Consider the following 14,772-nt stretch of genomic DNA (forward strand, 5'->3'; position numbering starts at 1 on the left):
TTGGAGATCCGCCTCACAACTTCCTTACATCTCAGTAGCCCCTCTGAGTCTCCGCACTGGTGTTTTGCTGGCACCCTGTGCATTGGGAAGAACATTAACTTTGGATCACAGTAAGGTTACCATGCTCAGGCTTCACCCTCCCGCTCTTCTTTTAGACAGGGTCTTACGTAGCCCAAGCTGACTTTAAACTCACTCTGTATCTGAGGATAGTCTTGAACTCCTGACCTTTCACCTTGCTGCTTTCACCTTGCTAGTGCTAGGACCACACACATGCACGTATCACCATGCTCAGAACTTTCTGATGATTGAAACCATGAAAGTAACGCTTTAAAGTAGGAAGAAAGAAGGGTACAAATGCTGACCCTCCTGGGGACTTGGTGGGCTGTGTCCTCAGAGATATCTCTAAGGCAGGGGCAGGGGCTGGAGTCCTCGACACAGCAGTGTTCCTCTTGGCTTTGGAAGAGGAGGAGATCACCACGTCTTCTCTCCCGTTAGGACCTGCACTATGGAAACAGGCTATAAATGGAAGGCCAGAGGACAAGGCACAGACACTCCGGAGACCCTGTGCGTGGGGACACTAGACCATCTATCATGATCCAGGAAGTCAGGTAGGTGTTTTTCCTCCTCTTCTCTCCTTCCCTTTCCCCTGCTATCCATTCCTTCTCTCCCTTCCTGTGGCCAAGAGTGTCATGTCCCACATCCCTGTATCAACAGTCAGCTGTACCCTTTGGCTGCCGTGGGTGGTAGCCAAGAGTGGGCTAGGAGTTCTGATAGGGAGGGCAGGGGGGGTGGGGGGGGCAGTCCCAGGCCCTGGGGCGCCAGAGATCTCTGGTCAGGTCTGACAGGCATAGATAGGGCTTACAGCTCCAGGCCCCGAGAACTAGAGCAGGAGGAGCCAGAGACTTGGGGTCCTATGTATTCGGAGTAGAGGCTTTGGCTCAGGGCGTGGGCGCTGGGTGCTAGGCAGCTGGTGTAGCCCTCAGCCCTCAGCAGCAGCTGAGGTATAGTTGGTGTCAGTGTTAACAGTTCTGAAAGTGTCACCTGGCTTTCGGTAATGTTATATATAGCCCCTGAGCCTCAGACATAAGGACTCTCAGCCTTTTAGTGGCAGCCAGTGTTAGCATTCCCAATTAATCCAGACCCAACAAACTTGCCCTTGGCCACTACTCAGCATGAGAATGAAAATTATTGGCACAGACTATACGGAGGAGCTTCCAGCTTCTAATCTACCCATTTAGAGATGCTTGTTAAACTTACCTTGAGTCAGAGGGGAGACACTATCTCATGCTGCCCCCAGCATAACGTTAGGCTTCAATAAAGGCTTCCCCGGAGCGACCCTTTCTTGCCTACGGTGGTCATTATCATTGGTAGAGAGATCTGAGCCGGCAGCACGGAGAGGGGATATGGCAGCCAGGTAGACTTGGAGGTGGCAGCAGCTGCAGGCTTGGCGGGCACCAGTGACAGCGGGACCGTCGGGAAGGCTGCTGAAGAGTCCCAGACAGAGGCTGGGACAGAGACAGCAGGGTGCAGAGATGACACAGGACTGTGGAGGCAGCTGTGGCTGGAGCAGGAGCTGGACTACACTGTCCTCCAGGCGTCTGGGGAGTTTTCAAGCAAGCAGGCTTCCATGATGGCAATCCTGCTGGTTGCCAAGAGAAGCGTTGCTCAATAGACAGGTTCCCCACTCCTCCACTGTTAGTGGGAATGTAAACTTGTACAACCACTGTGGAAATCAGTATGGCGGTTTCTCAGAAAATTAGGAATCAAACTACCTCAAGACCCAGCCATCCCACTCTTGGGCATATACCCAAGGAATGCTGATTCATACCATAAAGATACATGCTCAGCTATGTTCATAGCAGCACTATTTGTAATAGCCAGAACCTGGAAACAACCTAGATGCCCATCAACGGAAGAATGGATGAAAAAAATGTGGTACATATACACAATGGAGTACTACTCAGCAGAGAAAAACAATGAAAGCATGAAATTTGCAGGCAAATGGATGGAACTAGAAAAAAATCATCCTGAGTGAGGTAACCCAAACCCAGAAAGACAGTCATGGTATGTACTCACTCATAAGTGGATTCTAGATATAAAATAAAGAATAATCAGACCACAGCCCATAGAACCATGGAGGCTATATATATATAGCATGGAGGTCCCTAGGATGACTGTGGCTTATAATAAATTTTGGTTTTACTCAATTATTGGAAAAAAAAATAGACAAATGAATGGAAACACATGAACTATGAACCAAAGGCTGAGGGGCCCCCAACTGGATCAGGCCCCCTGAATAGGTGAGACAGTTGATTGGCTTGATCAGTTTGGGAGGAAACTAGGCAGTGGGACCAAGTCCTGTGCTCGTTGCATGAGTTGGCTGTTTGAAACCTGGGGCTTATGCAGGGACACTTGGCTCAGTCTGGGAGGAAGGGACTGGACCTCCCTGGACTGAGTCTACCAAGTTGATCACAGTCCTCGGGGGAGGACTTGCCCTGGAGGAGGTGGGAATGGGGGGTGGGCTGGGGGTAAGGGGAGAGAGTGGGAGGGGGAGAATAGGGGAACCCATGGCTGATATGTAGAACTGAATGGTATTGTAAAACAAAATAAATAAAATTTAAAAACTAAAATAAAAAAAAGACTTTAAAAAAAATAGACAGGTTCCCACTCAAAGCAGCCAGGCCCGAGGAGGAACCTGACAAGCAAGGCTCCCCATCCACTCAGCTTATTTTTTTTTAACATTAACATCCCTTTTCCCTTCCTTTTTTTTAATTTAATTTTTTTCATGTAATATATTTTGATCATGTTTACCTTCCTCCAATTCCCACCAAATCTTCCCCACCTCCCTACCCACCCAACTTTGTGTTCTTTCTCAAAAAGAAAAAAAAAAAGTCCACACAAATAAAATATCAAAATAAGCAAAAACCAATCAGATAAAAAAAATGCAAAACCGCCGGGCGGTGGTGGCGCACGCCTTTAATCCCAGCACTTGGGAGGCAGAGGCAGGCGGATCTCTGTGAGTTCGAGGCCAGCCTGGGCTACCAAGTGAGTTCCAGGAAAGGCGCAAAGCTACACAGAGAAACCCTGTCTCGAAAAACCAAAAAAAAAAAAAAAAAAAGTTTAAAAAAAAAAAAAAAAAGCCGGGCGTTGGTGGCGCACGCCTTTAATCCCAGCACTCGGGAGGCAGAGGCAGGCGGATCTCTGTGAGTTCAAGGCCAGCCTGGGCTACCAAGTGAGTTCCAGGAAAGGCACAAAGCTACACAAGAAACCCTGTCTCGAAAAACCAAAAAAAAAAAAAAAAAAATGCAAAACCAAAACAAAACCCCACATTTAAAAAAAAACACAGAGTTCCTTTTGTGCTGGCCAACTACGCTGGGGCCTGGGACTGCCCTGGGATGTGGTGGATACACTCAGTGACACTCCATGGGAGACAAGGGAGTCTTCCTTTGCCAGCAGACACCAATTAGAGATAGTTCTTGGTTAGGGATGGGAGCCTGTGTCCATTTACCCCTCTCAGTGCTGGGACCTTGTCTGGCTTGAGCCGGCACAGGCCCTGTGCATGCCGCCACAGTCTCTGTGATTTCATGAGTACCAGTCCTGTTGTGTCTGGAAGACACTGTTTACTTGGAGTCATCCACCACCTCTGGCTCTTACCATCTTTCCACCCCCTCCCTTTTTGCATAGATCCCTGAGCCTTGAGGGGAGAGGTTTGATGATAACATTCTATCTAGGACCAAGTATTCCAAGTCTCTCATTCTCTACACATTGTTCAGTTGTGGAACATTATCATTCTTTTTTTTTGTTTGGTTGGTTTTCCAAGACAGGGTTTCTCTGTGGTGTGTAGCTCTGGCTGTCCTGGAACTCACTCTGTAGACCAGGCTGGCCTTGAACTCAGAGATCCACCTGCCTCTGCCTCTCAAGTGCTAGGATTAAAGATGTGCGCAATCGCCAAAGGCTGAACATTAACATTCTTACAATACTTAACAAAGTGTAACACCTGGCCAAGTACCCTTAGGGATAGTTGAGTACTGACTTCTGTCTCACAGAAGAGCTCTGGTCCACATTGTCCTCTAGCCCAGACTCAGGTTAAAGGAACAGCCATGATCTGAAAAGGAACAGGGGAGCAGACATCAAGGTGAGTCACATACTGGCTCTTGAAATATCTGTACAAAATGTGACCTGTGTCATTTTTGACATGTTTTACCAGACAAATCAAGTTTCACAGCCACACCCAAATGCAAAGGGATGGTTTCCTATGATACCATCAAGGGCCCAGAAAGGGGAGCAGGGCATCTGTAAAGGCCTACCATGGAGAATAAGTTGTAAGCTGGGCCAGTAATCATCTCCTGGCTCTGGACCATGGATCTTTGGGCTGAAATCGTGTCCCAGAGGCCATTTCCCACAGAAGTCACCATGTCTATAATGGTGAGATGTGCCCTGTTTCCCATCGAGGTTGCTTGAAGAGCTTGGTGTCTTATCTCAAGAGCTGGGACCCCTGTAGTGAAACAAAGGCTCCATGTCAGGCTGGTGTGAGGATGAGGAACTGCCCCAGCGCCACCTGTCCAGACCTTCTTTTCATCTGTCACCCACTGCCCTGGGTGATCCTTTCCCAGGCAGCATGACTGCCGGACAGCATAGCCCAGTAAGGAAGCCATGCTCTTGTGTGGACACGTCCTTAGGACAAAAATCACACAAAGCCCTTGTCTCCTGCTACCAGAAACTCCAAGCTTTGGAAGTTCACTGACCTGGGAGCCAAAAACTCTTCTTTCTGATCCTGCCTCTGCCATGAACTTGATATTTGGCCTTGGGTACCTCCTTCTCTCTTCTTTGGCCTGAGTCATTCAGTCTCCTCCAGGGACAGTTGTCTCAGCCTAAGGATCATGAATGTGAGCACACTTCTAAACTCTGGACAAGTGATGCAGGTCTAATGAAGGAAAGGAGCCTGCGAGGAGCTGGCACGAATGCCCAGCCAGCCGCCCCCCCAAGTGCCCAGGATATACAGTGGATGTAGCAAGGCCAGCTCCTGGGTGGGCCTCCCACTCCTTCTAGAGTTAGAGGTGATATCTCTGCAGATGTGAGGATTAGCTAACCTGTAGTACACCCAGAGAATACCATGCCTAACACAGTATGTATTTTGTAAGTGTTGATGGAGAAATATTTCCCAACAGCTTATTTCAACATATAGACCACCATTTAATTAACCCATCTGTTTGCTACTCATGTTACTTCTGATTTTTAATTATTATAAATAATTGTGCAGTGAACAGTTTTATAATTTAAAAAAAGTTGTGTATCCATGATGGCTTCCTACTGCATGTGGAGTTACTAGATTGGAACCATCGCTCATTATTTTAGGGTTCTGCTTTGGAAACGCCCTTTGCCTGCTATTGGAACTCTTCCCAGCAGGCTTTCATAAGCTTCCATCTAGAGGGGGGAAATTGGGCTGGAGAGATGGTTCAGCAGTTAAGAGTTCTTGCTGCTCTTCTACAAGTCCCAGGTCAGGATCCCAGCACCCACATCAGGCAGCTTAGAACTGCTTGTAATCCAGGGAACCCCATGACCTCTTCTGGCCTGTGCAGGCGCCCACACACATGTGGCAAACAGTCACACAGACACAGACACATAAATAATAAAACTCAATCTTTGGAAAGAGAGAATTAGCTGAGAGAGAGAGAGAAGAGAGAGAGAGAGAGAGAGAGAGAGAGAGAGAGAGAGAGAGAGAGAGAGAGAGAGAGAGAGAGCAGATGGTTTGTAGTAGCTAAGATGTGGGCCCACTATACGCAGAATTCCTTAAGTGACAGTATTTTGAACCAAATAAAAATTTATTTCTCAGTCATATAATAGAGGGCTAAAGGCACAGAGTCCCGGGAAGGTGAGCAACTTTACCCACACATTCCTCAAAGCATTGGCTTTTCTACCTTGTGACCCAACATAGCTGCCCAAGGTCTAGCCATCCTGTTAACATTCCAGCCACCAGGAAGAAGCAAAAGAAGGCAGATCACATTCCACTTGCATCCCACTGGCCAACCCTACCCCCCATGGTGTGGCTGTGTCTAACTATTAGGGAGGCTGGGGGATCCAGTCTATTCTGGATAATCAGGGAATAGCTGGGAGTTCCAGTACTAAGAAAGAAAGAACAGAATTAGCAGTGGCTAGATGTCTCCGTCATGAAATTAATTCAGACTGAAAACAGCACATATGGTCCATGGAAACAGCATCCTTAGAGCCCTATACACTTTGAAGAGCTGGTAGACCTGGTTAGCCGGGGTATAGTTACAGATGAGGGAGGGTGTGGAAGCAGGCCCGTCTCTGAAGCTGATCGTGAGCAGATACATTAGCACAACGTGGAGAGGCCAGGTTACTTTCTGTTGCTGTGATAAAATAAACTGACAACAGAGATAAAATACGCTCACAGCCCAAGGGTACAGTCCATCACGTGGGAAAGTCAGGGTGGCAGGAGTGTGAAGTTGTTGGTTACAGTCGCATCCACTGTCAGGAAGCAGGGAGTGACCAATGCCAGTGCTCGGCTCCCTCCCTTCACTCCCTACAGCCCAGGATCCCAGGGAATTGTTCCATCCACAGTTGAGATGGATCCTTCCTATCAATTCATGTAGTGCAGATGATCCCTCTCAAGTACGGCCAGAGGCTCATCTCCCAGACGATTCTCAATTCTGTCAGGTTGCCAATTAACACAACTCCAGCCTGCCTGCCCCCCCACTCTCCTACCCTCAAGTTCACCATTTCCCCTCATCTCCACAGGGCCAGCTTCTGATGGACCCTGAGAGCCTTCAACTGGGCACTGAGAACCTGTGGGCCTGGCTTGTGAGGCTGCTGAGTGAAAACTCAGCATGGCTGGACGCCCAGGTTAGGTTCTACCTCCCGACCGTGGACCTGGACTCCAGCAGCAAGGTCCCCGATCCTGAGATCATTCGTCATCAGCTCAGGAGGCTGTACACCCAGGGCCTGGAAACGTGGCAGTCTTTCATCTATAGTCTGTGCATGGAGCTTACTGTGCCTCTAGACCTGGAAGTACCACTGCTGAGCATCTGGGGCCAGAAAGATGGTAAGGGCCCATATGGGAGGTACAAGGCTGCCAGCACAGCCTTGTGACATGCAGAGCTCCGCCCCCCGCCCCCCCACTGCCCAGTGACCCATCTGGTCACACAGAGAGGACATAGAAGAGCCATACATTCCAAATGCCTGCAGTGACCAAGAGGCTTCCTTCTATGGTTCAGTCAGAAGACCTCAGCCCCTACTAATAAGCAGGGGGTTGAGTATTCCATTCGGCACCTTCTTGAGTGTAGCACTGAGGAGGAGCCCTTGGATAGAAAGTGGAAACTCAACCATGAGCTCTACCAGTGTGGAGGTGGGGACACAGACTCGTGCACACATGAGCAGACTGCACATACACGCACGTGAACACATACACACACAGATGTGTGTGCAGACATACATCCTCACTGACGTGTGCACTTGTATACATACATGTATACATCTGCACATTGCTGCATGCAGAGTGCATGGCCTGCTTCCCCGGCAGATGGCTTGGGTGTCAGTTTCTGGAACCTACGGCTGTCCCCAGAGCAGACACCACTCAGCGCTACCCAGGCACCACCATGACACTGTATCCCACATCCCTGGTGGCATGCATTCTGCTCTGTCTTACAGAATTCTCTAAGCAGATAGGAGCTGGTGAGGACAGCCATCCTGGACCTCCGCTGCACCATGGTGAGATCTGGGGCTAGGGCTTGGGGTGCCGGCTGATAGGGCTTTGGGGTGCCAGCTGATATGCTCAGTCTTCACCTTAAGCTAGTGCTGGCTAGTGACCACCATTTCTTCCTCAGCACATGGACCAAGTCCCACCTCCTCCTTCTCTGTGACTTTCAAGACCTGCCCCACTGTCTTTTACCAGAGATCTAGTTTGGGGCCCTGGAAGAGACTGTGTGGCTGGTCTCAGCCCTATAGATCCACTGTCAGGTATCACCCAGGAAGCCTGTTCTCATGTCCCTGTCCCCACTTTGTGACATTATAGGAAGGCAGGTATCATGTCATGGTGTTGATGTGTATTAACAAGGACCAGCTGCAGGCTCAACCAAGTAATCGAAAGCTTCACTCTCACAGAGCCTGCCCCTTCCCTGGTGGACATGGGGCTTAGAATGCCCTGCTATGGGCCTACTTGCTCTGTCCTGGACCAGGGCCTGAAGCTTGCTGGTGAAGCTATGGAAATGGCCTTCTCATAATCCTAGGGTGTCTCGTTCTTCTCTGTCTGGGCCCACTTGTGGAATAGAGCACCCCAAAGTTGTTGCCTGGGTCCCCATTTTCTCCCCCATGCCCTAACTTCTCTCTTTCCAGGTGTCAAGCGCCCTTCTCAGAGCTGTGGGTCCTCCCCCCGCCGGAAGCACTGCAGGAAAGAGCAGCTAGGTGGGTCACGGGAGTAGGGAGCCCCACCTAAGACTGGGTTGCCCTGACGTTGATCGCAGACAGATTCTAGGCCTTGGCCCTGGATGAGAAGCTTCTGAGGCCCAGTGGCTTGTTTTCCAAGCCTCTAGGAGAGAAATACTGAAGGTCCTGAGTGAACAGGAGAGGAGACAGGGTATCTCAAGGACAAGTTCGTCATTTGACTTTTCCAGACTGTCCTCCAGGTTGTGGGAACACCAGGGTGGTAACCAGTGTGACCTCAGGCCTGAGCCCTCAGTGGCCATCTTGGGGGTGAGTGAGGATAGAGGCGATGAAGGTGCCTTGGAGAACCCCCAGATAGGAGGTCCATGGAGACACAGGGCACTGAGGCTAGGCCAAGGGGAAGAGGAGAGGGGAAACTTCCTTCATCTTCTATCAGTGATCTGGAGCAGTCCTTGGCCCAGCCCTCACATGCACATACACTCCACCAATCGTGGGCATAACTGGAAAATTCACATCTGTGCAAAATAGGCCACTACTGCAGTCCTCCTTGGAGTAGGGGTGGAGGCTGAGTCTTCCCAATGACCCAGGAAGGAAGAAAGCAACACTTGGCATAGGAGGAGCCCAGTTCCCATGGTCTGATTGACAGGTACAAAGTCTGTAGTTTGTTGGTGCCCACTCACTCTCAAGGGAAAGATGCAGTTGCCTCTGCTGTCTTAGAGCTGGTCCCCATAGATGTTGCAAAGCGAGCAACCTCCCCTAGCTGACTGAAAAAGACCTCGCCTGTATTGCCCTGGAAGAGAGAGTTGTAACCCAAGGGCCCATCCTCACCTCCCTGGGTAAGTGGCTTCAGAGCCCATGTTGCTGTACGACCACTCCTTCCGGGAGTATGGATGGCCTAAGAACCTTCATTGTGCCCTTGATACTTGCCCCCATGCACACGTAACAGCCTGATCACGGGGTCCCAGGACGTGTATCGAGTGTGAGAGATCCTGCCTTCATGCCCTTACTGTGCCCCTTGCAGAGCTGGCTAAGAAGTACCTGAAACTCCTAAAGACCTCTGCCCAACAGTACCACGGTGGTGTGTGCATGGGAGCAGGACGTCCTCAGGCCTCCCCACTGGCCTATGTCCCCCCAATTCTGCAGTGGAGCCGGGCTGCAGCACCCTTGGATGCTCAGGAGGGAGCCACTATCGGAGACCCGGAGGCAGCAGATGACGTCGATGTGAGCATCGAAGATCTCTTCAACTTCAGGGCCCACAAGGGCCCTCGAGTGACAGTACTGCTGGGAAAGGCTGGGATGGGCAAGACCACTCTGGCCCATCGACTCTGCTGGAAGTGGGCTAACGGCCAGCTGGACCGCTTCCAGGCTCTGTTCCTCTTTGAGTTCCGCCAGCTCAACACAATCACACATTTGCTGACACTGCCCCAGCTCCTTTTTGATGTGTACCTGAGCCCGGAGTCAGAGTCTGATGCTGTTTTTCAGTACCTGGGGGAGAATGCCCATCAAGTGCTACTGATCTTTGATGGGCTGGATGAGGCACTCCATGCTGGTTCCATGGGTCCTGACAGTGCAGGCTCGGTCCTCTCCCTGTTCTCTGACCTCTGCCGTGGGACCCTTCTGCCAGGCTGCTGGGTGATGGCCACCTCTCGTCCTGGGAAACTGCCTGCCTGTGTGCCCACAGAGGCAGCCATGGTGTACATGTGGGGCTTTGATGGGCTGCGGGTAGAGAAGTATGTCAGCCACTTCTTCAGTGATCTGCTGTCTCGGGAGCTGGCCCTGGCAGAAGTGAGAAGCAATGAGCGTCTCCGGGGTATGTGTGCAGTACCTGCACTGTGCGGAGTTGCCTGCTTCTGCCTCCGCCGTCTGCTTCCAGGAAGCCCCCCAGGCCAATCTACGGTCCTGCTGTCCACGGTAACCCAGCTGTACCTGCAGATGGTGGAGACTTTTAACCCCAATGGGACTCTGCCTGCCACATCTTTGTTGGACCTTGGAAAGGTGGCCCTTAAGGGACTGGACACTGGGAAGGTCATCTTCTCTATGGCAGACATCCCTCCTCCCCTGATGGCTTTTGGAGCTGTCCACGGCCTCCTGACCTCCTTCTGTATCCGTACCGATCCTGAGCACCAAAAAATAGGCTATGCCTTTGCCCACCTAAGCCTTCAAGAGTTCTTTGCTGCTCTGTATCTGATGGCCAGTGACACAGTGGACAAAGACACGCTCATCTGCTATGTCACCCTCAATTCCCACTGGGTACTGCGGACCAAAGCTAGGCTGGACCTCTCCGACAATCTCCCTACCTTCCTGGCAGGCTTGGCATCCCACACTTGCCGTCCATTCCTCTGCCACCTGGCTCGGCAGGACGAAGCCTGGGTGGGCTCCAGGCAGGCTGCTGTTGTTCAGGTGCTGAGGAAGTTGGCTAGCCGGAAGCTTACAGGGCCAAAGATGATAGAATTGTGTCACTGTGTGGCTGAGACCCAGGAGCTGGAGCTGGCGAGGTTCATGGCCCAAAGCCTCCCCTTCCGACTTTCCTTCCACAATTTCCCACTGACCCGTGCAGACCTGGCTGCGCTGGCCAATGTTCTGGAACACAAGGCGGCCCCCATTCACCTGGATTTTGATGGCTGCCCACTGGAGCCCCACTGCCCAGAGGCTCTGATAGGGTGTGGGCAGGTTGAGAATCTCAGGTGAGTCAGATCAGAAGGGAGGGAGGGAAGGGTGGGGGAGGGCACTGTGCTCTGGGAAAGCAGGAGCCCCACTGGTCCTGAGAGACTGGGTTCAAGTCTTGACTATCTGAAAAGAATGTCCCATCTTCATCCAGTGTGTAACGCTGGCGGGGTAACCATGCGCCTTGATCAGGCCTCTGGAGTCCAGGTGTACCTTTCTCTTGCCTGTGGCTCCTTGACTCTCGTATCTCTCTGTCAGTCAGGGACTGGAGTGTTGGATCTGGGTTATGCTGTTCAAGGCTGTTTCACCTTGGACAAGTTACGCATTACCTCCCTTGAGGGTGTTTCTCCATACTTGCAATGCGTACACAAGTCGTGGGGATATGGGAGAATGAGATGGGATGATGCCCAACAGGCTTCTCGATATGGCATCTGGTCCAGAGCCAAGGCTCTGTATCTATCAGCTGCAAAGAACAAAGGTGTAGTCCCAGTGCAAGCCTCCTGGGATACTATGGGGGCAGTCCTGTTGGAGTGTATGTCTCTGTGATGGACAAGTCAGAAGTAGGTGGTCCAAGGTGGTAGCTTGCTCTATTTCATGTGGTCATGCAGAGACCCCAGCCCTTCTTTCAGCATCCTCTCAGACATCCTAGCTATAGGATCAATGCTAAACCATGGGTGCTGACTTGGAGGAAGGGAAAGGGTGACCATGGAGGAATGTGTTTAAAAGTCACCATGGAAATAGGACACATCCCTTGCAGTCACATTGCATCACTGAGAACATGGCCACACAGCCACTTTGGGTTGCAAGATAAGCTGGAAATGTCACTTCTGACTGGTAAACTACTTCCTGCTAGAGCTCCATTTCTTGTTCTCTTCCTTCAAATCAACACCAGGTTTAATTTACAAACATGTTATATGTGTCAATAGACTGAAAACACTTTATACATTTCAGTATATAATATTAACATTGTAACAAGGCAGTCCAGCCCTCTGAGTTACAGTTTTATCACTTAAAATCTTTTAATACAAACCATATTTGAAACACTGAACACAAGAAAGAAACATGAACAGCATAGAAAACAAAATAATCAAGTAAAAGGAATACCCCCCCCCAATTAAAAAAGCACACCAGGTAACATTCATTTTTAAAGAAAGAGGCTAAGGTATGGTGACAATCTTATTTTTGATTTTTTTTTTTTTTTGTTTTGTTTTGTTTTTCGAGACAGGGTTTCTCTGTGTAGCTTTGCGCCTTTCCTGGAGCTCACTTGGTAGCCCAGGCTGGCCTCGAACTCACAGAGATCCGCCTGGCTCTGCCTCCCGAGTGCTGGGATTAAAGGCGTGCGCCACCACCGCCCGGCCACAATCTTATTTTTGAAATGATATAAAATTGAATTTTTTTTTTACCCATTTGTGAGGTGAAATTGTACCTCTGCTAAAGTCTCTACCCATTTTGATAATTAACTCTTTGTGGTTGTTTCTTTTTCTAAGGAAAGTTTCTTGGGTCTGGGAAGATAGCTCAGTGTCTAAGAGGGATTGCTTTAAAACAACAGGACCTGAGTTCAAGTCCCCAGCACCCATGTAAAGGCTGAGCCTATCTTCTCATGTCTGGAGCAGTAGAATTGAGGGGCAGAGACAGGTGGATCCCCAGAGCTCACTGTCAGGCAGCCCACCCTAGGCTAGAGTGAGTTTCAGGACCAGTGGGAGACAAACGAACAAACAAACAAACAAACAAAAAGTGATAAGGACCTCTGGCTGCTGCATGTGCACATGAGCAAAAACATGCACGATGCTTTCTTGCCATGATTTGAACTATATATGACTATATTTCTATGGGTGAAGTGGAGAATGATTTGGCAGATAAAGAAGCTAACGCTGTAAGCAGCTACTCCAACAACCACAATGATGACTCGTGTTACTATGATGCCCCGTCTGTCCCCATGGACACTGCCAATGATGTCCTGCCAATCACTAAGCCCTGCCCAGCACTGACTTGCTTCTCTCCTGCAGCTTTAAAAGCAGAAAGTGTGGGGACGCCTTTGCAGAAGCCCTGGGCAGAAGCTTGCCTACTCTGGGGAGTCTGAAGACCTTAGGGTAAGCCAAGGCTTGCAAGCAAGATATGCAACTAAGGATGTCTGGCACACTTTTCCCTGCTTAGTTCTGAACAGACAGATTCCTGGCCAGCCCTCTTCTCCATTCCCATTCCTCTACCATCTTTGCTTGTCCTGTAGGTTAACAGGAAGTAAGATCACAGCCCAAGGCATCAGCCACCTGGTACAGACTTTGCCCCTCTGTTCCCAGCTGGAGGAAGTCAGGTGAGTGATCACTGGGAGGGCTACCTTGCCTGGAAGAAGGGTCAGTTCCCAGCTCTTAGGACACCCCTGGGGCCTGCATATTCCTTCGGGGACTACCAGAGAAACAGCCAATCAGTCCAAGGATGAGGTGAGCCAAATCCAAAAGAATGCCTCCCAGACTCCAGCAGGGCATACATTTGGGGTTATCTTCAAGGATCATGAGTTTGGGGCTCCCTCCTCTCATTCTGTAACTCTAGGAAAAGGGATTTAGTGTCTAGGCAGAAAGCAGGTATTATGGGGATACATTAATGCATACAATGTACAACTTCACATTCCTACACTTGGGTATTCACTTGCACAGAAGTACACACTCATCTAACTCAAGGGTGTGTCACATGCCTATTCACAGATGGGTACATGTGTGGCTCACACAGGCACACTGAGATGCAGCACACACTGGCTGAGCACATCTGCACAATATACCTCTTGCTTGTGTCTGGAATTGATTGCTTCAGGGAAAGGTGGAGCCAGGGACCCTCTGCTACAATCTTTTTAAAAATATTTTTTTTATTTTATTTTTGAGATTATAACATAATTACATCATTTCTCTCTTCCCTTCTGTCCCTCCAAACTCTCCTACACCCCTCCTTGATATCTTTCAGATTCATGGCCTCTTTCTTCATTAATTGTTACTGTATACACATATGTATATATGTGTATGCATATATATTCTTAAATATAACCCACTCAGTCTGTAAATGTCACTTTAATGTATGTTTCTAGGGCTGACCATTTGGTATTGGATAACCAATTGATGTGCTCTTCCCTGGGGAAGACTATTTCTCCCACTCTTAGCATTCAGTTGCCTGTAGTTCATGGTGTACGGTTGAGGTGTCGTGGGCTTTCTCCCATCCACTTTAACATGTCTGTTGATGCTGTGCTTGTTCAGCTCATGTTTAGGCGGTCATGTTGGTGTACTTTATGGGTACAGCTTCTGATATTACTAGGAGACACAGTCTCAACAAAATCCTTGGTCTGCTACAGTCTTAGATAGCTCCTTCCTGAGATCCAGAAAGGCAACCACTGAATCTAAGCAGGCTCACCCAGGAAGTAGGATACAGCACTTACAGGACGGAACACAAGCTTGCCAGCCCCCGCTGTCTCCCACTGATGCATGCCTTTGGGCAGTGGTCACTCTGGTTGAGATGAAGATTTAAACCATTGATCTTATTAAAACTCTCTTTCTCGATGATTTGAGTAACTTTAATATTTAATCTTGGCCCCCATCACCCCCTTTATTTGTTTATTTTTAATTTCCCCTGTTGCTCTCAGCCATTCTCACACCATATATCCATCTGTCCCTCCATCTGGGATTCCAGGTAGAGACAGTGAGGTCAGAGAGGTTGTCCTGGGCTCTG

At 49.6% G+C, this 14,772-nt stretch overlaps 1 protein-coding gene across 7 annotated transcripts in view; it reads left to right on the forward strand.

Annotated features, from left to right (window-relative positions):
* Nlrc5 (NLR family CARD domain containing 5) overlaps positions 1–14,772 on the forward strand; it is an 83,408-nt gene that overhangs the window by 20,500 nt on the left and 48,136 nt on the right. For 6 of the 7 annotated variants that reach the window (XM_037206097.1, XM_037206095.1, XM_037206096.1 and 3 more), the window contains exons 2-8: positions 496–608; positions 6,760–7,063; positions 7,669–7,728; positions 8,353–8,421; positions 9,422–11,084; positions 13,071–13,154; positions 13,292–13,375. In XM_037206097.1, the coding sequence (XP_037061992.1) occupies positions 6,772–7,063; positions 7,669–7,728; positions 8,353–8,421; positions 9,422–11,084; positions 13,071–13,154; positions 13,292–13,375 (2,252 nt within the window). In that variant the 5' untranslated portion in view covers positions 496–608; positions 6,760–6,771. Of the gene's footprint in view, positions 1–495; positions 609–6,759; positions 7,064–7,668; positions 7,729–8,352; positions 8,422–9,421; positions 11,085–13,070; positions 13,155–13,291; positions 13,376–14,772 lie in introns of those variants that run through there. The other variant, XM_037206098.1, reaches the window with a different exon arrangement.

The sequence above is a fragment of the Peromyscus leucopus genome, chromosome 5 (assembly GCF_004664715.2).
Source record: "Peromyscus leucopus breed LL Stock chromosome 5, UCI_PerLeu_2.1, whole genome shotgun sequence".
Classification (NCBI taxonomy): Eukaryota; Metazoa; Chordata; class Mammalia; order Rodentia; family Cricetidae; genus Peromyscus; species Peromyscus leucopus.